We start from the raw sequence: 23,786 nt of genomic DNA, 5'->3' as shown, positions 1-23,786 counted from the left end.
TCACCTTATTAGGTCAGCGATATTTCAGTAAGAGATCTAATCCTAATTTAGAACTATCAGGGGCGTAGCCAGTATGTAGCACTGTAGGCCCGGGCCTACACTTTTTTTGGCCAAGTTATTTTTTTCTATTAAAACACCCATAATTCAAATCCATAAGCTTGCTGGACGAGTTTAAGAGTCTAGACAGGAAAAACCATTGAAATGAACGTAGCAAGATTATGGCTAAATTAGGTGACCTATTCTTCTGTCATCTAGGCTGTCATTCATATCGCGTGCCGTTTCATTCAATACTCTACCCGCCGGAAAAGACTAGGATACGATCTTGTCAGTTTTTTAACATCTACTTAAGAACCCGTTTACGCAGATAAAATTTCAGTTGAGAACATTCCACAGTCAAATAAGCCTATCGTTGATTAACAGACTTTATATGTATAGAGCTGCAGCACTTTGTTGCCTGTTGTTGTCACGATCGGCGTGCCAAGTTCCCAAACAGCCTTTTCGATAAACATTTACCAGCTACAGTTGTATCAAAGACAAATACTGGCTATGGTTGTATCAAAGACATTTCCTGCCTATCTTTGTATCTACAAGTATCAGAAGTTGAAAAGTAAGACTGCTAAGACGGGGGGGGGGGGGGGGGGGCGTTGATGGAGTGATGTGTATACGCAAATAAGATAATACAGTAAGATTTATAAAGGGTACTAAATATCAGGCTGCATCAGTCCAATCGAATTTCTGCAAAGTGCCCTTTGACGTCGGTGACCCCCCCCCCAGATTAAAAGTGCTTCCGCCGCCCTTGTGTAACTTGCTAATTTTAATACATTATGTATTATTGCATTACGTACTATTTTAACTCGTTTGTTTTTTGGGTTTAAAAGTGATATTGAATGAGGTGTCTCAAGTTAGCAAGAGGCCAGGGAACCAGAATGAACACTAGGGAAGGGCCGTTTCCGGCCATCTGGGGGGGGGGGGGTTTGTAAAACCAAAAATTTTCTTGTACGCTCCGCGCCAACCGATGGTGGCGCTCCGCTCAGATAGTCGTGCCTACAACTTTGAAAATCCATATCAATCGCAAAAAGTGCTCCCCCCTTTCAAATTCCTGGCTACGTCGCTGCTATGCAGCCTACCGCTCTGCCACCTCACCGCCCAAAACAATTCGAACATCACCTCAATTTTGAAACTTTTCGGTCTGAAAATTGAGATTTTTAGGCATTTTTTGCACGTGTAGCACGCGTGCACACTATAGTTCATTTGACGGAAGAAAAAAAACACACCTGGCTGACTTGTGAGGATAACCGCCCTTCTGACGTCCTACATGTTTAAAATTGGCGTTTAATTTAATTATTTTTTCTCTCTCTTTTTTTTCTCTCTTTTTTCTCTCTCTTTTTTTCTCTTTTTTTTTCTCTTTTTTTTGGCCAAGAGCAGGGGGGGTCCGGACCCCCTGGACCCCCCTGGATCCGCGCCTGTATTGATCTCATCACTTGTGATTTACATTTTAGCACAAAACACAAACAATACATCTTTATGTGAATGGATAAACAAGAAAGACAAGCAGAATAACCTAACCGAACACGTCGAATCACTTCAGTTCCTTCGAGTTCAAGAAAATGCATGCCATTTAAAGTAGCTTGTACTTAGAGGTTGACTACTTACAGTTACGTCTTATTACAGTAACCATTTATAAATACACTAAAGTAGAAATATTGGATCTGGTAGTAAGCTTGGGCAAAGAAAAATCTCGTCCGAAATTGTCTTTGTTATTATTGTAGCACTTTCAATATTGGAAACACTGGCCAAGTGAACGATACCTACATGACTGAACGTTGAAACACAGTTTCATATGGTCTATGTACATTTGCAGTTTCAGAGGCTAGCTGCGTAGCCAACATATTCTGAGCCGCTCACAAGCGCCCTCAATTTGTAGGTACCTACAAGACTGTACTCCCTGGTGTGTTGTCCGCCCAAAAATTAACACCATGAGCAGCCGAAAAGTTCTTCCTAATTACTGCAAGCACTCCACTTGCATTACAATACTGCGTATTTGCAGGCAAATGCAGTTCTAGTTTTTGCATTTAATTGACGTTTCGATTACCACAGCTTGTATATATGAGGGGGTAGTGCGGAGTACTGCTATTATTTGGAGTGGTTAGGAAAGTGGAAAGGAGAAAATGCGCCATTGATGCAAAGCGCATAATAAAGAATGACACACAAAAACTTCAGCGACGTCCACTGAATGAACGTAACGTTCAAGAAGACCTAAGTTTATCATCTGCCTCTTATATACTTTTTAAGAAAAAGTCGCCCAGGAAAGAACCTGGGCACGAAAACCAAACTACTGAACGACTGATCCGCTTCTAACCCCAGTCCCCTTGCATCGGGACTGTGACTGTGTGATCATCGTCAGGTGTGCATCACCATTCCCCTCGAAAGGGAACAGATACTACACATGATCTTAGCCAAAAGGCCGAGAAGCGATCTTGAAATGATTGCCTCTTGAAATGATTTCATGATCACACCCAACACTCTCTCCTACCGACACCCTGTCGGTCAAGTCAATTTACTACAGCGGGTATAATTTCACGCTGCGTTTCATGCCATGATGAGCAGGATGAAGCAACTGAATAGTACAGTGATGTTATAAAATGGAGCCTGCTATTTGAAACAAAAACCAAAAAGAAAGAAAGAAAAGCTGTCTAAACTACTGATCAAATTGGTTGTATCTAACAGTCTGGTGTCCTGACATGACCACTGCTGTAGGCGTACACCACGCCTACTGACTTGGTGTATTGCAAGTTTCTTTTCATATTTTCAGTTACAATGATTATTTTTTATGTTTCAATGTTGAAGAGTCTGAAATAATTATACTGATAGTGCAAACGCCAGGTGGATAGAAGGGAAATGAAGGCATTTGAGATATATTTTGGAGAATAAGGAAGATTTAGCAAAGAGAGTTTGGAGAGTACTGTGCTAAACTTTATCCTAGTTCAAATGTATATGGCTACTGCCACAATGTGCTATTGTGGGTAGATTTGCGAATGCCATATGCTAGTCCAATCCATCAGCTATCATTTGGTGTGTTGGTCGTGTCAGTAATTGAGATGCTTCTCTCGATACGCTCTAGCGCCCTCGGAAAGTGACCAACTTTGCTCGGAACGAATGCGCCAGGTTGAGGTGCCTCTTGGTCACTAAAGGTAATGCAATTTCGTCCAAAGCACCCAACGAGCCGGTAGCAATTTATACCAAAGTCCCCACCTCACCTCACCCCGCACCCCACCCCCTCCCTCCGATCAGGTCTACACACATTATTTATGCATGGGTTTCAATTTGCGTATATTAACCCACACTGGATGAAATTCCGCGTGTTCTGTAAAATGCGTTTCTATAGTGTCAAAGGTATACGTCACTCCTAGAAATTCTCTTCAGTAGTGCGGTGTAAGACGCAGAGTTGCGCGTAAAGATAGCGATACGTATGTCTTCCGTGTACGTGGTTGAGCGTATCTCGTAGAGGCGCGACGTGCGGGTTGGACGCAAAGCTGTCTTCGGCATATAACCTTCAATGATTTAGCATAGCGGCGAAGGACTTTGTAGACCTAGAAGCGTACTTCGTGGAGGGCACTGCGTGATCACTGCGCGCGGCGTTTAAGTATATATTACGTCACACAGAAAATGACAAACATAACGAAGATAAACATCACGAGGCATAATAATGTAATATTTATATTGCAAATGCTCTTCGTTGAAGATAAGTCTATTGTGCGATTTCTCAAGATGTTCTTTACATTTTCACCGACAAGCTACTATGCTTCCTCTTACATGGCTAGGAAGTTCACCAAATTCCTGGCATATGGACGAGGTAAGTTATAACCAATATTTACATACTTATTTGTTTAGCTTTTAATCATCATTTTACATGGAACTATGTACCAAGGGATACAAAGTATTCTACTGTAAAGCCTCCTTGAGTCATCTGGAATATTCGTATCGAGAAATGATACTAACTTGATGGGACAGTAAGCCCAAATAAAGCGTCATAATAAAGCGCATAAAGTGTTATTTGAACATAATCAGTATTTGTCGTTTTACGAAGCTGCTATACGGGAGACCACTTGCACCCGATAAGAACGTATAGGGAATTACGTAGGCCACAGTGCACTTATTAACTTTATGACTTAATGGCAACAGTAAAAATGACGTAAGCTTCTCCTTCTTATATTACAGGATTGTCGAATATTACTATTCATTCAATCATTTTCATTTAATATGATATATCACGTTCAAATTTATATTACGTGATCAATATCAAGCCATAGTTTAAATCTATACGATGGTAGAGAAGTTAGTCCCGAATTCACTTACAACGAGGTGCATGGTTTCGGTGTAAACATTCATATTAAGCCCACTCAATTGCGATATAGTTAGCATTTGGTAGAATTCTGAGAGGTTGTCTGCTGTAATTTTAATTGTTTAATTCTTGTATGAATTACAATTTCATAGGTTGTAATGGTTTATTTTTGTCAAAGGTTTATTGAAAACATTAACCTTTTTTTTCATAAAAAGAAAAGGTTTGATCATGAAAAATTACTGATCTCAGTCAACATTGTTTCTTCTTTTCATACTAACCAAAATAAAAAGCTAGCCAAGCACACACCACGTCCATAGTGTCGCCTAACAAGATTTATATCAGATCTCTTCATACAATGTTTCTGATTTCATATACTAATATAAGGCAAGTCATTACAAGAAACTGAATTCATTCTTTATAGTAAGTCAGATAATTTTTCGTTTATCCTCAGCTCAATACATCCTCCCAGAAGGATGTTACGGGTACCGTCCTCCGTTTCAAGGTAAGGTGTAGGTCAAAGTCAAATTATGTCATCCATTTATGGGCGAGCATTTATATCACGTCATTAATAGATCCATATAAAAGATGAATAAAATGTAATATCTTAGCAAGTGCCTTAAGTAAAGATGTTGTACTGGAAGGGGAAAGGAGAATGGGGAGTGGTGGTATAAGAGCGTACAGTATAGCTTAACTAGGTCAGGGCTTGGAGGGGAACCGAGCTTTGAGAATCGGGTTATAGTTAAGCATTTTTCTCCACGTGTGATTCTTTTTATACTTTTTCTTACCCCGGTGAGTAATTAAGGGAAAGATACAACGACCGTACACTCATATAGCACTACCCCCCCAACCCCCTCCCCCACGTAATATATTGAAATTATTGATTTAAGATCTTTATTCTGTCTCTAAGTGAAGCTAGTGCATTTTAAACAGGCTTCTTGTTATCATTAAACTGTATTATTTCTACATAGATCTACAACGGAAACCCTTCAATTGGGAATTTCCCGTGACCGAAGAAAATATTTCTTCGCTCCTTTGCTTTCCATCAGGTATTTCATTCATTCTTCAATTTTGAAACAGTTCCAAACTGAACTGAACTGTATAATTACACTTTTCCATGAAGTTCTATGACAATTCGCTGTTAATTCCTACTGCCCTCTAATTTAAAAGACCCGAGCCTATCCATAAACAACCATCGTCGTCTTTTGAGTGTCTCGTTTCTCTTCATAATTCTGTTTGTTTTGGTGTTTAATTAACGCTTTCCTCACTTGCTCTCTTGTATGTGCGTGCTGGTGTGTGTGTTCGTTTGTTGAACATCAAAATGGCTAATTACATAACTTGTAAGATAATGTCTCTATCATATATTCTTTGTTTTATTGTAGAGCAAACTCTGCGCATGCGTGAAGATCTTCTTAACAGTAAGCTTACCAATTCTTCATTCGTTTTAATACTTCATGAATATCCATACTATATTGTTCATTAAAGGGAAAGATGACATACTTATATAAGTCAAACATTAATATAAACAATAATACTAATTACCTTCTCTGTTCCGAATTAGAGGCTATCTTGATGGATACTGAATATTCAAACTTTATACGTTTCGTTAAAAACCGAAAAAGACATTAAAGTCTAAACCATGTTATTATTAACATTCTCTTTTCCTATACTAAGGCTATCTTGATCTCACGCTTCAAGACCAGCTAAAACTCTACCCTGACTTTGGGCTGGCAAACCTTGAAGGTGAGTTATAAACTTGAGATCTTGTATTGAAATAAATACACATGATCATTCTTTAACTATTTGATCACAAAACAGGCTGTTTTGAAGAAGGAATGATAGATTTAGTTTTCTTTTCATCTATCTTAAGTTTAGTTATTATTATTTTTTGGTCTCCAGTGTGTCTCCTTCACAGACTTTCTTCAAGTGTTCCTCTCGATCACAAGAACGGTAAGTTACGCTTACATATATCAGTATTATCGAATGTAAGACAGATCAGACTATTCATGAAACATGCTATCCGTGTTCGGCCAATCAAACTTATTTTAATCTTTATACTTTCAGATCCTGAGAGAATCTATTTTATTCCAAATTCCTGTGACTTTGGGATCATTTCTTTACCTCGAAGTGAGTTTGATTGTTTTAAAGCAAGATCTCATTGAATGTGGTATTGTTTTTACTAAATTTGATAGAATTCTAATTAACTACTGGGTCTTTGTATTAGATGCAGACCTTCTCTATACCCCAACCCCCTCATCCAACGCCCTTTCTTACCCTACCTTACCTGCTCTCCACTCATTTTACTGACATGCTCTTCTTCTCTTTCCATCACTCCCTTTCCCCTCTCCACTTCCCTTCCGACTGAATGTTGAAGCACTTTCACAGTGACTAAAATTACTTGCATGTATTAAGAGTGAAGTGGTCTTAGTAGGTGCAACAACTAAACTCTTAATGTGATTTCACATATACTTTCATTTAATAGAATTAAACCTATGACCCTCAAAAACGAGTCTTATTTAGTGACATATCGAGGAAAAAAGTTCCTTCTGATATAAGAGGAGTAGCGACGTTACCCCCCCCCCCCCCATCCCTTACCCCTTACAGATTATTAGCGACACTTTATTATCTGATTAAGCTCTAAAATAAGCCTCAAAACATGTTCTTGAATGTGTTTTTTTTGTAGTCGAGCAGTACAAGACCTCTGCTGGCTTCGAGGTGCATAAACAAGATGATACTACCTCTACCTGGTCTGGTAAGATACATATTTTATTTCCACTCAGTATTTCATAATTTTCGTGACTTTTGAAAAAGGGAAGAAATACAAACTATCATTGTCAAAACAAATGTTTTTTTTAAGTTTATAAAAACTTTAGCCAATTTTATTCACGCTGCAGATATTCAGGGCCAACACACTCAACAGACCACAACAACGAGATGTGAAGGTAAAGTAACACTCACTGTAGTCGGTAGGCTATAATATATAGTTACATTATATTATAGCATTTAGGTATATCTTCCTTTTCAACACATGGGAGGGGGTGGGCCGTGGGGGTCGGTCACTTGGGGAAGTCTCTGCAGTCCCGTGTCAAATAGTTACTTGTAATTATCACATTTTGACGAGAAAGGTCATATTTTTTTCGCTTTTCAGGTCACACCGTGGCTTTTTACCAGTATACCTTCAAAAGCTCAACTGGTGAGTATTGAGTGAAATTGTAAAAAGTGTGCGCAAGAAAAGTTAATACTCAATTGATTTGAAAAATTTAAATAGTAATCTTTCATTTCTTTCTATAATTTTTACTCAAGGTAATAAACCGTAGATTTATGTAATAAAAGTCTTTCAAATATAACATAATTTGTCACTCTTTGTAGGCCCTGATCAGATCCAAATCACCGAGGAAACTCTAACAGGTGAGAAAAATAGATTGTTTGTTTACATCAAGGAGTTTTGATTGATTTTTGTGTTAAATTCTAACCAATAATTTTAAATTCTTACTTCAAACTGCTTCTTCATATTTCTTTCAGATCCAACCGGTACCAAGACAGCTACCAAATACATGTACTATTGGACTGGTAAGTACCGTCATATTGTGTCACATGTCCTTGTAAAGGTGTTTCCATCTCTTTGGAGATCCATTTGGGGAGGAGGGGGGGGGGGGCTACCTTATGCTCAATATATACTGTAACATCTGGAGGTATAGAAGGGATAAACAGTGATGTGAGAAGGATTAATTCATGGAGCTATTACGACTCCTTGACTAATTACAACAAGTAGACATATAGCCTTAAAGTCATCAACACTGTAAGTATATTGTTTCAGCGATATTAATGGATTCTTCTTTCCTTTCTCTGACAGATGGAGTGTCTTCATACCAACTGAAGGCGAATAAGATAACAACTCAAACCGAAGGTTTCTTGTTTTAGCTGGAAAGCAAACAACAACAAACAAACAATTCAGTTTGCAGACCAGTATTAGTGGTGAGTTGGATTTATTTATTTAAAATATGAATGAAATGAATTTTAACATAACGCGATCTGCTCTTCTTAAAATACTTCAAAAGATAAATAATCGAGTTTGACTTCGAAACTCGTATATTGAACTTATTTGATCTTTCTTTGTTCTTTATGTTGTTATATTACCATAGTTTGGGACTAAATTTGCTACACTGACCGAAAATATATGCACTATATATACTATAAACAGTTTTCCTGTAAAGGGTAAATATACGAACACATGAACCGGATGACAATAAAGAGGTTTTACAAATTGCAGTTTTGTAGTGAACTAGATTTAAATCTTTTTACCCTCAGACGGGACATCATGTCAGACTCAAACTCAGAGTGGCTCGGAGGAAACTGTATCAGGTATGGTTTAGTAAAGACCGTAAACCTTAATGTCTAAGCTATCTTTATGTTAACTAATATTGACGAAAATATAGTCTTATTTTGCTTCAAATGTCAAGAAAAACAATTAACCTTTCACACTCTTGTTTCTATATGATTTTATATTGTTATGTAACTACTGTATCAAGTACAGTCAATGAAAAAAATGTAAATCACTTGAAGTAACAAACATTTTGTATTAAAGATTGTGTCCCGAGGCTTGCAGGTATCAAAATATAATAATTACTTCTAAACCTTTTTGTATTTACTTCCAGATGATGACGTCACAACTACAGAATATCAAGATCAGCGAATCTCAACTGGTGAGTGATTTTTATCAGAACTAATATTGATTCAGTCATTGAGTGATATATTACAGTAAATATTCATATCATAATTAATAAAGATCGAAAAATGCTGTTACTCCGAGGATCGTGAATCTCTAAATATTCATAAATATATATATATCCCATCATGGTCAAGGGGATATCACAGTAGGCTATATTATACGTTGTTGGTGTTGCTTTGGTCATTTGCTTTTAGAAGTGCCCTTCTAATACCATATCCTTGTCTTATATATAGATGGAGTTTCATCCAGTGTCGTGACGTCATCAAACCAATCGACCCGCACAGGTAATTATGAATCGATTATGCAAATGTACGTCAACGGTACTATTCTGTAGGAGTTTGTATCTCTATTACCATTTAAAGGATTCATCTATAAAGCGAGAAAAAAATGCTAATGCAATCCTGTAGTCATTCATTGTATAGTTTCGAGGGGGGCAATGCCTTTCTAGGGGAGGGGCAGGCAGAAACTTTCTAAATGCCAAGTCCTGACAATTTAAATATTGTATAAATATCTCACATGTTTCCTTTGTTCTCCGTAATAGTCCGATTGAAGACAATTAAAATTATTTTGTATTTTCTTGTTCATAGATGATACTTACTACAGCCACAGTTTGTTGGAGACGACTACGAATGGTAATAATTTACTCATCTCAATTGAGCGATATGTATAGTATAGCCATTCATAACAATTTTATCAATATTACACAAAACAATGATTGTAACAAATATTGACAGACACATCCACGAAAATTGGATTTCTTAAGTCGTTCGATCGAAATATTAAAATTCCCTACGAAGTATGTTATCGAGCGTCGAGATATGAGTATATAAGAAAATTATATACAATCATACTTGGAAGTATTTTCTTACATTTATCTATGAGAAGTATACCCATGCGTCTTTATTTTCGCCTTTTGATTTCATATGTATGGCGCAACTCGGGGTAACAGCCTGTCCTTTGCAATAATTATCAAATTGTTTATTTTCCTTACAGATGGAAGTTACGAATACCAGGCTGAGGAGATAGACCTACGACAATCAGGTTTGTATATTTACTTCAAAAGATTCCATTTATTTAAAATAAGTACGTTATGCTGTAACAACGGTTTCACCAATGACTGGACTTAACGTATAGCATTATTTTACACACGTTTACCATGGCTATTTCTTGAGCTACATCAGCAGACGTGCACAGGATTTTAAAGATGTGGGGGGGGGGGGGATTAATTGCTAAATTTGCCCAGACTGATTTACGTAGGGGCATGACCGTAGAATGTACAGAGGCGGATCAAGGGTTCTTATATAGGAAGGGGTGTGGCACTGTGGTCTTTTAAGCCGACTCACGAATAAGCATAAAATGTGCAGACATCAAAATAAATGATGTATTCTGGGGTATATTTAGACTAGAAATTATGTCTATAATTCGATCTAACGCAAGTTTTGGGCTTATAAATACTTTTGAATTTCTGAGTGAGTCTGAAAAACGGCCCATTCACCCCATACCCCTGGTTCTACGCCTCAGGACGTCAGTGAGCCCAGAGGAGTGGTATTTTTCTCTTCCTCCCACTGACTATAGAGAAAAGCGCCACCCCCCACTCGGGAAAGCCTCTGATTTTAAATTGTTTTCTTTATCCATAAAATATTTTGTAGTAAAGTTACCAATAACATCAGAAACAATGTCTCTTAAACGAATAAAGATTTTAACTAGTCATATTGACCTTTGACCTTTCTGAGATTACGTTTTCACAGCCACTTTAATATTGACATTCACGATCCTCTTATTTACCAACAGACGGTTTTTTCTTCATCAAACAAACCTACCCGGCAGGGAAAGGAGACGACGTGTTCACTAATGGTATGATACATGTTTACATTATCAATATACATTATTAGATAATTAAAATTAGTTAATATCAATAAAGTGACATTTCATCACTGAATGGAATACATCACACGTTCACAATACTGTGCGGTATACGTAAGAGTGCATTTTATAGAACATGTATATAAACTGTATACTTCTCGCTGCGATGTTAGTAAATTTTCGCTAGGATCGAAACGTCGGGGCCTTTTACTTTGACACATTTTCTTACACATGTTCTTTAGTGTTTAAGCAGTTTCCTAACAGTTTGGTTTTTTTCGTTACTTTTCGTCATTTGCAAAGACAGCTTTCCAAACTAGTATAATTAATAACCCGAACTATTCATGGACCGTATAGTTACACGAACTTCTTCTGCACAATTTATTTTTGAGGTGTCATTCTTCTTTTTTTTTTCCATTTCAAAACAGATGATCGTCACCTTTACCTACAGTGCTGATGACTTTTACCCCCGGGGTAGGGGTGGGGTGAGACTCGGGTACGTGAAGGGTCGGGTAACGGTATAAAGTCTCATACCCACTGATTGAATGTCGAATAAGCTTGATATGTGTCCATCCATACTACATCAGATCACTGGCCGGATGTGATACCTTGGTAACCATGACGTCATCAACTTCCTATCTCTCATATTGATATATTCAGCTATGCTTTGTTTCGTGACGTGTTTGTTTCGTTGTAATCGTCAAATATATCGTTTGTATCCGTAAATCGTTCTTTTCGCTTCTTTCTATTACGTTGTGTGTTTTATGACAAGGGTGGAATCTAGACATATTAAACACACATATATACAATCACAAGTAATCTTCCCTGTGTGAATACGACAACATTCTCCCATAACATTCATTAATGACTATACTTTATTTTGTGTTCAAGTTTAAAAAGGAACCACACAAGTTGTTATGTTACTTCAATTTCATATTGTCATTTTTCATCGCAAGAAGTGAATGCCATTTGGGGTATTTCCCTGGACCTTTGCGTTAACAGTAGATGAATACCACGGGGCACGTCTCTACCCATACACCTCCTCCGTCATCTCTTTCTGGCCCGATCCCTCCTCCCCGCTCCATCTAAAAAAAATAATAACAATAAATAAATATAACAAAGTGTTATAGGCAAATTCAATCAAACATTAAAGACGAAATCAAAAGAACAAAGGTAGTGCGTTTGGCAGAGTAAAGCACAGCTCATTACCGCACATGAAAGCATATGTTCGCTTCTGTTTATTTACACGTTATATTACCAAGGGATAAGGAAATAACGAAGCGGGGGAGGGAGCAGTGGTTTCTTTAGACTCGTAGGTAAACTATTGCAATGGATAATAAACATATCACATTTCGGGTCACAGCCCTACTACTGTTACTACTATTACAAGTTTACGCTATAGCGAAGTGCAGACTGGTGTATACAGTATATTGTCGTTCTCCGTGTCCATTAATTCGAGAGCCCAATTAGCATTGACAATTCACTTATGCTTATTTAATAATTTTGATTATTATTAATAAAGAGCTGATAACCTTTCCACTCCAGTTTCACAAAGGATACCTTGCAGTTTGTAAATCTAAATTAGTAGTAGTTTATACATAAGAAACACGTCATTGTGGTCACTCCGTATAGCGTTATCATTCAGATACTCGTATGGCGGGCCATCAGTCTCAAATCATGGGGAATCGACTTATACCGATTTAAATCGACATATACCAATTTCCTTCGACATATCATCGATTTAAATCGACATATATCAATTTAAATCGACATATACCAATTTAAATCGACATTTACCAGTTTATATCGATGATATGTCAAATGAAATCGGTATATGTAATTTTAAATCGATATATACCGATTTAAATCGACATCTACCAGTTTAAATCGATGATATGTCGAATTAAATCGGTAGAAGTCAATTTCCTTGGACTTACACCAGTTTCTAGCAACTCAAAGGGACATATACGTATTTAAATCGACATATCATCGATTTAGCTCATCCTAGCTAACCGAAAAACATGGTAAGGTGAAATCCCAAGGGATTCGCTTTTTTTCCTTTGGGGTGGGGGGGGGGCTTTCGCTGCGTTGCCCTATTTCGTGCTTCTGCATCAGTCCTCGCTTTGCTACCGTCTTTTATTACTCTCTTGTTCTCACGTTATTTTCTTGATGATAAGATATATTTGCGCCAAACTGTATGAAGTGAGCGTGACACATTTGCTTGTTACTCAATGGCAATATCAGATCCTAATACAAGACGATACCATGGTTGCGTACATAAGGTTACCCAGTTTACCTAGCTACGTTTATACCTTTCATGCTTAAACCTGATATTTGTCATGTCACGCCTTTTTCAAAGACACAACATCTTTTGTTTTATCCCCTCAATATGGGTACTATACTTATAGCATATGTATTACAGTTCTCATGATTTAATTCAGCTGTGTCAGCTGATAAGCTACTGATTTGCTACATTCCACTACAAGAGAATATACAAAACACAAATAAATGGGAACAAACATATAAGAAAGTAAATTTGAATCAATGCTAAATAACATGAAAAGATTTGACTTGACTTTACAATTTCGCATATAGCCACTCATCGATCTTGTAGACAGAATTATATCATCTCACTCATACGCAAAATGGGAGCAAGGACATCCAGCAGGCTAGCAGGGAGAATGCCCTGCTAGGGAGAATCCCCTACTAGTGAGGAGGGAAACTTCGCCTGACCTCTGCCAATCGTAGTTCATGTGATTGAAAGATTGAAAACAGGTGTGCCAAGGTTGTATCATTCCCTTTTCTAATGTCTAATGTCGTTAGTTTTAAATCCATAATAAAGGATATAGCAGCATATAGCTCTGTTATGATTGTATATAAGTGGGTTTTTTTCAGAGGGAATTTCTTATAAGAATGCTTTCCCTTTTAGCTTTCCTTCCATTTCATGGCGGTTAGTTCTTGGGATCAACGTAATCTCTAATCCTCCATGACTTGAAACGGAATACATAGAATGTTTCTATAGTTCACATGTTCTCATTTAAAAAAAAAAAAATTTGTTGCATGAATAAATTTGGGTCAGGCGATGAATTTAAAGTTAGTTAGGGGGGGGGTCTTCGTTGGCCCATAGTCTAATTAAATATGATGGTCCCACCCAATGTTGCATGTTTTTGATGATAAGATATATTTGCCTCAAACCGTATGAATTGAGCGTGACAAAACTGCTTGTTACCCAATGGCGATATCAGATCCTAATGCAAGGCGATACCATGGTTACGTACTAAGGTTACCCAATTTAACTAGCTTCGTTTATACCTTTCATGCTTAACCTGATTTTTGTCATGTCACGCCTATTTCAATGATACAACATATTTTGTTAAACAGAGTTCTGGATGAAAGACAAATAATAAATTCTTATTAATTTCTTATTTAATTCTTATTAAATAATAAATTCTTATTAACAGAGTTCTGGATGAATTATGTCAATTATTTCAAACCAACACTCTATAAGAGGTGACGCAAATACCTCTTTTCAAATCAATAGAAGGAGGAAACTTAATTTTATTCCGCTCGTTTATTTCTTTGTTATAGAGATCTGATCTGAGATACAATTTTTCAAGGTTCCGTAACTTATCGGCAAATGAATTGAGAAGGAGAGGCGGCGGTGAGGGGAGAGTAGCTACGACCTTCAAAAGGTTTCTAATGCCTCCTATAACTTATGCTTTATAGAGATTTTAGCTGCTGATAGAGTCGACCGCATGTCAGAGTGTTGACTTGAATTGCACATATAAAAGCCATAAAAACATCCAAACCCCGTGCTCGTCACCGTCCCTTCCTCATTACCATTCAGTCTTTCAAAATGCAACAATTGTAAACAACGTTGGCTGATAATAGATCAAAATTTGATATTTATAAAGATGATTCTAACATTTTGTATTAAACTATAAATACACACTCGGTGGGGGGTGGTGGGCTATACACGCAACTACCGCAGTTTCAGAGGATCAATAAACACATCTAGTCACTTGCGGACTAAACAAAGACTTGTATACTTGACGAATTCCCGATCCCCGTATTTCCCAAATCTACTTGCATAAACTCAAAACCCTATGAATTCTGTCTCAGGTTTCGAATTACTGTGCTATTTCCAGCCATTCAGATACCTAAATAAGATTAGTCACATGTAGTTAACGTGTTTGACTTAATAAGTATTGTCCATTCCTCATTCAAAAAGGTCTTGAAATGTGAATAGGTTTTGTTTGTTGAAATTTCAGGCTTAATCCCAGTTCATGTCGTCTGCATAAAATATAGTTGTAAAGGGAGACAACTTACAGCAAGAACTCTCTTGCGAGCATAATCTTAAGAAACCTTTTGTGAATAAGAAGATTTCACGGAATCCGTTTTTCTTTTACTGCTTGCTTCGAAGTCATCGATATATCGGGCATAAGCCTATTGTACATTTAAGTCTTGAAAGGAAGCGACATTCTTGCTGCTTGCAATGTAAACAAAAACATTGGAGCGTGAGTTTCTTGTTAAAAAAGATTTTCAGATCCGTTGTTCTAATGACAGTAAAACAGGATGAATAGAGATTTCGTTGAATGCAGTGTCGTTCACTGTTACCAATAGATTGTATCCAACCAACAATATCAATTTAAGCTCGTAGAAAGTTAACTCATCAAATGATTCAGTGGGTAGCGCAGTTGACTGGTAACCTGATCAACTGAGTTCGACTCCATCGATGGTTGATTATACACGTTTAAAATTTCTTTTTCTATTTCAGTAGTCGACGCTGAAGTCTTGATATATTAATTCAACCATATAAATTACTAGCTGATGTGGTGGCCGATGCTGTTAAGAGGGTGACGAAAGACTCATTCCTCGTCGGTCGTGTAAATCGTGGCTAGGGTTCAAGACAGGCCTCTGGCGATAATACCTCAGGCTGTGGCATTATGCTTTTTTGTGGCCTAGGATCCCGTACCATGTCTCCCTTGTTGTCGCAAAAGAACCCGGGAGGTGGCGTGCGTGAATCCTTGCCTTTGGCCAGAGGTGGTGACATCTCTGCGACCGGCATGCTTGCAGCCACCGACCACTGAATATGTGGCCTGATGAGGCACTATTCTCCTAAAAGAGAGTCTACGGATGCCTTTAAGAGCCATATAGTTATTTTAAATTAAAAAACACCCTGTTTCAAACTAGCGCCATCGAATTCCTTGAAAGCCGTATTTTTTTCTTGTCACTCTGAAGGTGGAATGGATTTTATTGTAATAGGTTATTTGTGGTAGGCCAAGCAACACATTCAAACAGTCATGCGGTTCACAGGGGTTTGCAGGAACTTAATTAGGCTCATTGTTTAATATAAATTTGTTGGTAAAGATATACACAACCTACACCAAAACAAGCATTATATTCGTTGCAATACAAGAGACATACAAGCCGACAAGACCATGAGATAGAATTTTATGATATATAGAAGTCAATCTGTATCACTTTTGCAAGAAAACCAAAGTATACTAGTTTCAATATGGTCCCATTATAAGCAACAGTGTTAATGTAACAAATTATCATACCGGATAGTAGGTAGTTTCGGAAACTGAGTGATTCTTAAGAACTTTGTTTGAGATTCACAAAAAAAAATACCCCGTATTGTGTTTTGATAACTTCAGCAACAAAATTAAGTTTGATATGCCGTGGACCGTTAAAAACCACTGCTCTCGGTCTAGCTAGGGTTGTATAGCACATTTACTTATTTTTTTGTTTGTTCTTTTGAATGACCCTTTAAACAGTTGAGGTTCACTAATTAAAGTGACTGGACCATTTAATTAGTTAATTACACAGCCAATCAGACTAGTTCCTCTGTCGGTTGCACTACACAACTCAATGGGAGAAATTAAGATGATATGGTCTCAAATGACATGTTCATAATTTATTACAAATTTGTTAAGGACAAATGATGTCGAATGCCATCCAAGGGTGCTCTGTTGCGTATATGAAGTTTAACGAACATATTCTGGTTGACCTAAAAAAAAACGGATTAACATTAACTATAAGAACTGCAGTGAGGAGCCGACGTCACCATCAAGTTAGCCTAAACGAATATTCCATAAATTAAGTATATTTAACGATACATATCTTGAAAAATAATGGAATAGCTACAGAAACATTATTGGACTCAAAGTTGTCTGTTTTCTTTGTATTATACGTATCAAGACTCAAATTCTGCCTTATTTATTATTTAATTATTTAAGTGAGTTATCGAGTTACAGCAAAATGTAGTTGCCGATCATTCTCCCGTGATTGATTACCTGGGATACTTTTAAGAAAAGTCACCCAGGAAAGAACCTGGGCAAGAAAACCAAAATACCGAACGTCTGATCTGCCCTCAACCCCAGTCCCCTTGCATCGAGACTGTGTATAACCATTCCCCTCGTAAGGGAACAGATACTACACATGATCTTCGGGGATGTCTTCAACTCTTCGGTCTATCTGTTCGTTGTACACGTCTCTGGATAAAACTAGTTTTATCTCGGAATAATGTTACCCGATTCCCTGTTCTTTATTATAATTGTTTTACAAGTCAATAGTGTAGTTGGTGTGCAATAAATTTACCTATTGATCGTTTTCTGCTTGAAAAAAAAATAAACTAAGACCAAACTAATTATAGACTTGAGTAATGCCTCAGAATGCATCATTTCACGTCGAATATTTGTTTAGGGGAGGTAGAGGGAGAGAGGAAGTGGAGGGTAGGGGAGGGGAGGAGAGGGGAGGGTGAGCGGGGTCCCCCGTATCCTCTTTCAGGAAGTTGGCTTCTCAAGGCCCCCATCACGTCCTTTATCCGCCTCTGTTAGCTCAGTGCTGTGTCATGCATATATTTCACAACTCGCAAATATTCAATTCCACGGAAGACTCCGCTCAACAACTCTACAAAGCAATTCTGAATAGGTCAAAAGAATCTGGTTCCTGTGGTGAATTTGAACCGGGAACAGATAGTGGATATGGAAAACTCGCGAAGGACACTGCATGATCATTGCGAAAGCGTAGGACATATAGGTCGCCTTCAGCGTAGCCTACAACGGTATAGTGTCAAAGATGCGCTAGATCCATTACTCTCATACCTTTCACAAACAGTGAAGTCAGTACACGCACGAGGATACATACGTTTGTTACTGTATGATTTCTTGCAGTGCGTCCATGCACACTTAGCGATGGAGCCAACTTACGCGTACACGTGCGCGCATTCGCTTACCGATGCGCTATAACAGTTCTCTGTAAGTTGTATTTTTATGGGCCGAAGCGCAACAACATATCTTGGAGCGTAACTCGTTGAAACCCCTGATCTACATTAGTGTAGATCAGTGGTTGAAACGCACTGAGTGATCATTGCGCGAGCGTTACTGTACATGTGACGTCACACAGAAATGACATGGACAACGACAATAAACATTATAAGCTATATATGTAATGTAATGTTTATATTGCAATTGCTCTTCGTTGAAGATAAGTCTATTGTGCGATTTTTCAAGATGTTCTTTACATTTTCACTGGCAAGCTACTATGCTTCCTCTTACATGGCTAGGAAGTTCACCAAATTCCTGGCCTATGGGCGATGTAAGTTATGACCAATAAATATATGTTTATTTGTTGCATTTTGAGTCGTCATTTTATGTGGAACGCTATACAAAGGGATGTCCTCGAGTTATTTGGAATTTCTCGTATTAAGATATGATACTAACTTTATAGGACAATTAGTTCAATATAGACATCATCTCACATGTTAAATATCAGTTTAAGTTTGTTTGATTTGATGAACCCTATTGTGTGTACAATTCCTACAAGATATTACGTACGCCAATAACATTAACTTTGTGTACGATTTTATTGTTACCGTGTTTTATACGGTAACTGTATAGTCCGAATAAAGCGTAATACCTATATAACGGGATTTTTAGATATTATGTTTGCTTCATAAACAATCCAATCAGATAAAACATGACATCACTTAATAGGTCAATATCAACATACAATTGGTACGGTGTGTAGGGTGGAGTAAGGGTGAGGTGCTGTTGGGGTCTGGATGGCCAGGCCATCGTTACTCTGTACGTGACGTATTTCATTAACTACGTGTTTTATAGTAGGTGAATGTAACATCGATTGTCAATATTAGGAAGGCCGATTACTGAGAGAAGATTGTCCAGCGATCATAATTTGTATTTTAATGCTTTATAAAGCGTTCCTAACAGTTCCCTATATTCAGTTCGTCCCTTTCAATTCAAGTTGTCCATCTCCCACCCCACGCTATCCTTACACTTGAGGAGTCCAATATGTCATTGAAAATGACTTGCTGATCTCAGTCAACAGTGTTTCTTCTTTACATGCCAACCAAAATAAAAAGCTAGCTCAGCACACACCCCGTCCATAGTGACGCCTAACAAGACTTATATCAGATCTCTGCATACAATGTTTCTGATTTCATATATTAACCAAAATATAAGGCAAGTCATTACAAGAAACTGAATTCATCTTCATAGTTAGTCAGATATATTTTCCTTTATCCTCAGCTCAATACATCCTCCCAGAAGGATGTTATGGGTATTGTCCACCGTTTCAAGGTAAGGTGTCGGTCAAACAAAATTACGTCATCCAATTTTGGTTGAGCATTTATATCTCATGAATAATATATCCAAGCAGAGGAATAATACATTGGCAAGTGCATTAAGTAAATGGTGTTTTACTGGAAGGGGAAATGAGATGTGGGCAGAAGTGGTAAGAGCGTACTTAACTAGGTCAAGACTTGGAGGGTAAGGAGAGGAACTGAGCTTTGAAAATCGGGTTATATAGTTAAGCATTCTCCCGGTGTGATTCCTTTTATAATTTTTCCTTCCCCGGTGGGTAATTAAGGAAATGATAGGACGACCGTCCACTCACATAGCACTACCAACCTCTCCACCCTCCCCCTCCCCACCACGTAATATATTGAAATTATTGATAAAAGATCTTTATTCCTGTCTCCAAGCAAAGATTTACATACTTTATGATTTATTTACATACTTTTTTTACAGACATACTTTTAGTAACAAACTTTTTGTAATTGTAATATTTTTTATTGTTTCTATATAGATCTACAACGGAAACCCTTCAATCGGGAATTTCCCGTCACCGAAGAAAATATTTCTTCGCTCCTTTGCTTTCCATCAGGTATAAGTTCAGTCTGCAATTTGGCAACAATTCATACCTTCTGAATTGAATTGTATAATGACACTTCGCAATAAATTTCTGTGACCATTGGCTGTAAATTGCTACTGCCCTCTATTTTACAAGACACGGACCATAGTCATTTATAAACTCTTCGTCGTCCATTCAGTGTCTCGTTTCTCTTCATAATTTTCCGGTTGGTTGTTTTCTTAACGCTTCCCTTACTTCCTCTCTTGTATGAGTGTGTGTGTATTCGTTTCTTGAATCATCAAAATGAATAATTACATTACTTCTAATGTGACTCTATCATACATTCTCTGTTTTGTTATAGAGCAAACCCTACGCATCCGTGAAGATCTTCTCAACAGTAAGCTTATCACCTCTTCATGAATATTCATATTATATACGTTCATTTAAGTAGAGAGATGACAAACTTATTTAAGTCAAACTTTAATGTAAACAATACTATTATTAATTACCTTCTATGTTCCAAATTCGAGGCTATCTTGACGGATACTGAATATCCAAACTTTATACGTTCGTTAAAAACCATAAAACATGTAAACTTATTTAAGTCAAACTTTAGTATAAACTATGTTATAATTAACATTCTCCTTTCCTATACTAAGGCTATCTTGATCTCACGCTTCAAGACCAGCTAAAACTCTACCCTGACTTTGGGCTGGCAAACCTTGAAGGTGAGTTATGAACTTGAGATCTTATATTGAAATAAATACACATATAATTATTATTTAACTATTAGAACACGAACAGGTGGTTAGACTATTTCAAAGACGGTATGATAGATTTAGTTTTCTTTTCATTTATCTTAAGTTTAGTTATTATTATTTCTTGGTCCACAGAGTGTCTCCTTCACAGACTTTCTTCAAGTATTCCTCTCGATCACAAGAACGGTAAGTTAAGCTTACATATATCAGTATTATCGCATGTAAGACAGATCAGACTATTCATTAAACATGCTAACCGTGTTCGACCAGTTAAACTGATTTTAATCTTTATACTTTCAGATCCTGCGAGAATCTATTTTATTCCAAATTCCTGTGACTTTGGGATCATTTCTTTACCTCGAAGTGAGTTTGATTGTTTTAAAGCAAGATCTCATTGAATGTGTTATTTTTTTTACTAAATTTGATAGAATTCTAATTAACTACTGGGTCTTTGTATTAGATGCAGACCTTCTCTATACCCCAAGCCCCTCATCCAACGCTCTTTCTTACCTTTCCTTACCTCCTCTCCACACATTTCACTGACATGCTCTTCTTCTCTTTCAGTCACTCCCTTTCCCCTCTACACTTCCCTTCCGACTGAATGTTGAAGCACTTTCACTGTGACTAAAATTTCTTGGTCTTCAAGTGTCCCAACTGTTCATATCACATATACTTCCATTTAATGAAATTACAAATATGACACTAAAAAACGAGTCTTATTTAGTAACATATCGAAAAAAAAGTTTCTCTGATATAAGAAGGAGTAGCGACATTATCCGCCCCCCCCCCCAATCCTTTATCCCCTTACATATTATTAGCGGCACTTTCTTATCTGATTAAGCCCTAAACTAAGCCTAAAAATATTTTCTTGAATGTTTGAATTTTTTGTAGTCGAGCAGTACAAGACCCCTACTGCCTTCGAGGTGCATCAACAAGATGATACTACCTCTACCTGGTCTGGTAAGATACATTTTATTTCCACTCAGTATTTCATAATTTTCGTGACTTTTGTATATTATAAACGGTAAGCTTTTAGTCAGTACTGCATTGCATCCGAACTTGTGAGAGAAACTTCTTTGTTCACAGTACATCACCACTGAGAAAAACCTAAGAAAAAAGGGAAGAAATACAAACTATCATTGTCAAAACAAATGTTTTTTAAGTTTATAAAAACTTTAGCCAGTTTTATTCACGCTGCAGATATTCAGGGCCAACACACTCAACAGACCACAACAACGAGATGTGAAGGTAAAGTAACACTCACTGTAGTCGGTAGGCTATAATATACGGTTACATTATATTAAAGCATTTAGGTATATCTTCTTTTTCAACACATGGGAGGGGGTGGGGGTCGGTCACTTGGGGAAGTCTCTGCAGTCCCGTGCCAAATAGTTACTTGTAATTATCATATTTTGACGAGAAAAGTCATATTTTTTCGCTTTTCAGGTTACACCCTGACTTTCTACCAGTATACTTTCAAAAGTTCAACTGGTGAGTATTGAGTGAAATTGTAAAAAGTGTGCGCAAGAAAAGTTAATACTCAATTGATTTGAAAAATTGAAATAGTAATCTTTCATTTCTTTCTATAATTTTTACTCAAGGTAATAAACCGTAGATTTATGTAATAAAAGTCTTTCAAATATAACATAATTTGTCACTCTTTGTAGGCCCTGATCAGATCCAAAACACCGAGGAAACTCTAACAGGTGAGAAAAATAGATTGTTTGTTTACATCAAGGAGTTTTGATTGATTTTTGTTTTAAATTCTAACCAATAATTTTAAATTCTTACTTCAAACTGCTTCTTCATATTTCTTTCAGATCCAACCGGTACCAAGACAGCTACCAAATACATGTACTATTGGACTGGTAAGTACCGTCATATTGTGTCACATGTCCTTGTAAAGGTGTTTCCATCTCTTTGGAGATCCATTTGGGGAGGAGGGGGGGGGGGGGCTACCTTATGCTCAATATATACTGTAACATCTGGAGGTATAGAAGGGATAAACTTTGATGTGAGAAGGATTAATTCATGGAGCTATTACGACTCCTTGACTAATTACAACAAGTAGACATATAGCCTTAAAGTCATCAACACTGTAAGTATATTGTTTCAGCGATATTAATGGATTCCTCTTTCCTTTCTCTGACAGATGGGGTGTCTTCATACCAACTGAAGGCGAATAAGATAACAACTCAAACCGAAGGTTTGTAATTTCAAATATATAATAATAATAAATGATAAGGAACTATGAATATAAGATGACAAATTATCTTATATATTAAGTATTAATTTATAATACCTTTGTTTTGCCTTAGTCTGTCACATTATGATGTTACATTATATTCTGTGTTTACAGACGGACAAACTATCACCCATACACAGGACATTCAACAGTGTGATTACTCTGGTGAGGAACATTTTGTCCATTATTTTAATATCATTTATTATTTTACCCAATAACTAATTAGTTTATTATTTGAAACATTCATAAGACATAATTAGCTTCTCATCAACATAATAATGATCATCTTTCCACCAGTCCACCAACCCTACTCTTCATTAACTGTTCAAAACATAATCGTGGAAGTTTTAACGCACACTGCTTTAGTATAATATCGATACAGTTACATTTGTAATTATTAAGTAATCCATAATTTGTAGTAAATTACTCTCCTCGTTCACAGTTTTTGGGATTGGCAAGGAAGAGCTAAGCCACATAACTGATAACACTGTAGTAGGTAAGTAGCTATATACCTCTGTCATTGATATACATGCATTGTTATACGATCGAACAGCGATAGAAAGAAATCCATACCTTTGATAATGTCGTGAATACATATATAACCTTCCTCTTGTCAATTTATCATTGTTAGCTGTTATTGTTTATGGAACGCCACACAGTATAATTTACAAAATTATAATTTGTTTCCCTTCTTTTTTT

General features: G+C 37.0%; 1 protein-coding gene, 1 long non-coding RNA gene and 1 pseudogene across 2 annotated transcripts; 2 read left to right on the top strand and 1 right to left on the bottom strand.

Moving 5' to 3' along the window:
* Positions 1-2,399: 2,399 nt before the first annotated feature.
* On the bottom strand, positions 2,400-2,476 carry LOC139972684 (U2 spliceosomal RNA; annotated as a pseudogene).
* Positions 2,477-18,396: 15,920 nt separating this feature from the next.
* Positions 18,397-22,344, top strand: LOC139970454 (uncharacterized). Its single transcript, XM_071976181.1, has 10 exons — positions 18,397-18,530; positions 19,481-19,531; positions 20,040-20,117; positions 20,446-20,481; positions 20,744-20,812; positions 20,978-21,028; positions 21,143-21,205; positions 21,734-21,802; positions 22,043-22,090; positions 22,289-22,344. The coding sequence occupies exons 1-10, from the start codon at positions 18,446-18,448 to the stop codon at positions 22,342-22,344; spliced, it is 606 nt and encodes a 201-aa protein (XP_071832282.1). The 5' UTR covers positions 18,397-18,445.
* A 164-nt stretch (positions 22,345-22,508) lies between these two features.
* On the top strand, positions 22,509-23,048 carry LOC139970699 (uncharacterized). Its single transcript, XR_011794196.1, has 3 exons — positions 22,509-22,548; positions 22,663-22,710; positions 22,995-23,048. It is a non-coding gene; the product is annotated as an uncharacterized lncRNA (long non-coding RNA).
* The last annotated feature ends 738 nt before the right edge of the window (positions 23,049-23,786 follow it).

This window comes from Apostichopus japonicus, chromosome 8 (assembly GCF_037975245.1).
Source record: "Apostichopus japonicus isolate 1M-3 chromosome 8, ASM3797524v1, whole genome shotgun sequence".
Taxonomy (NCBI): Eukaryota; Metazoa; Echinodermata; class Holothuroidea; order Aspidochirotida; family Stichopodidae; genus Apostichopus; species Apostichopus japonicus.
The sequence above is the reverse complement of the archived record's forward strand: the minus strand, read 5'-3'. Positions and strand labels throughout refer to the sequence as shown.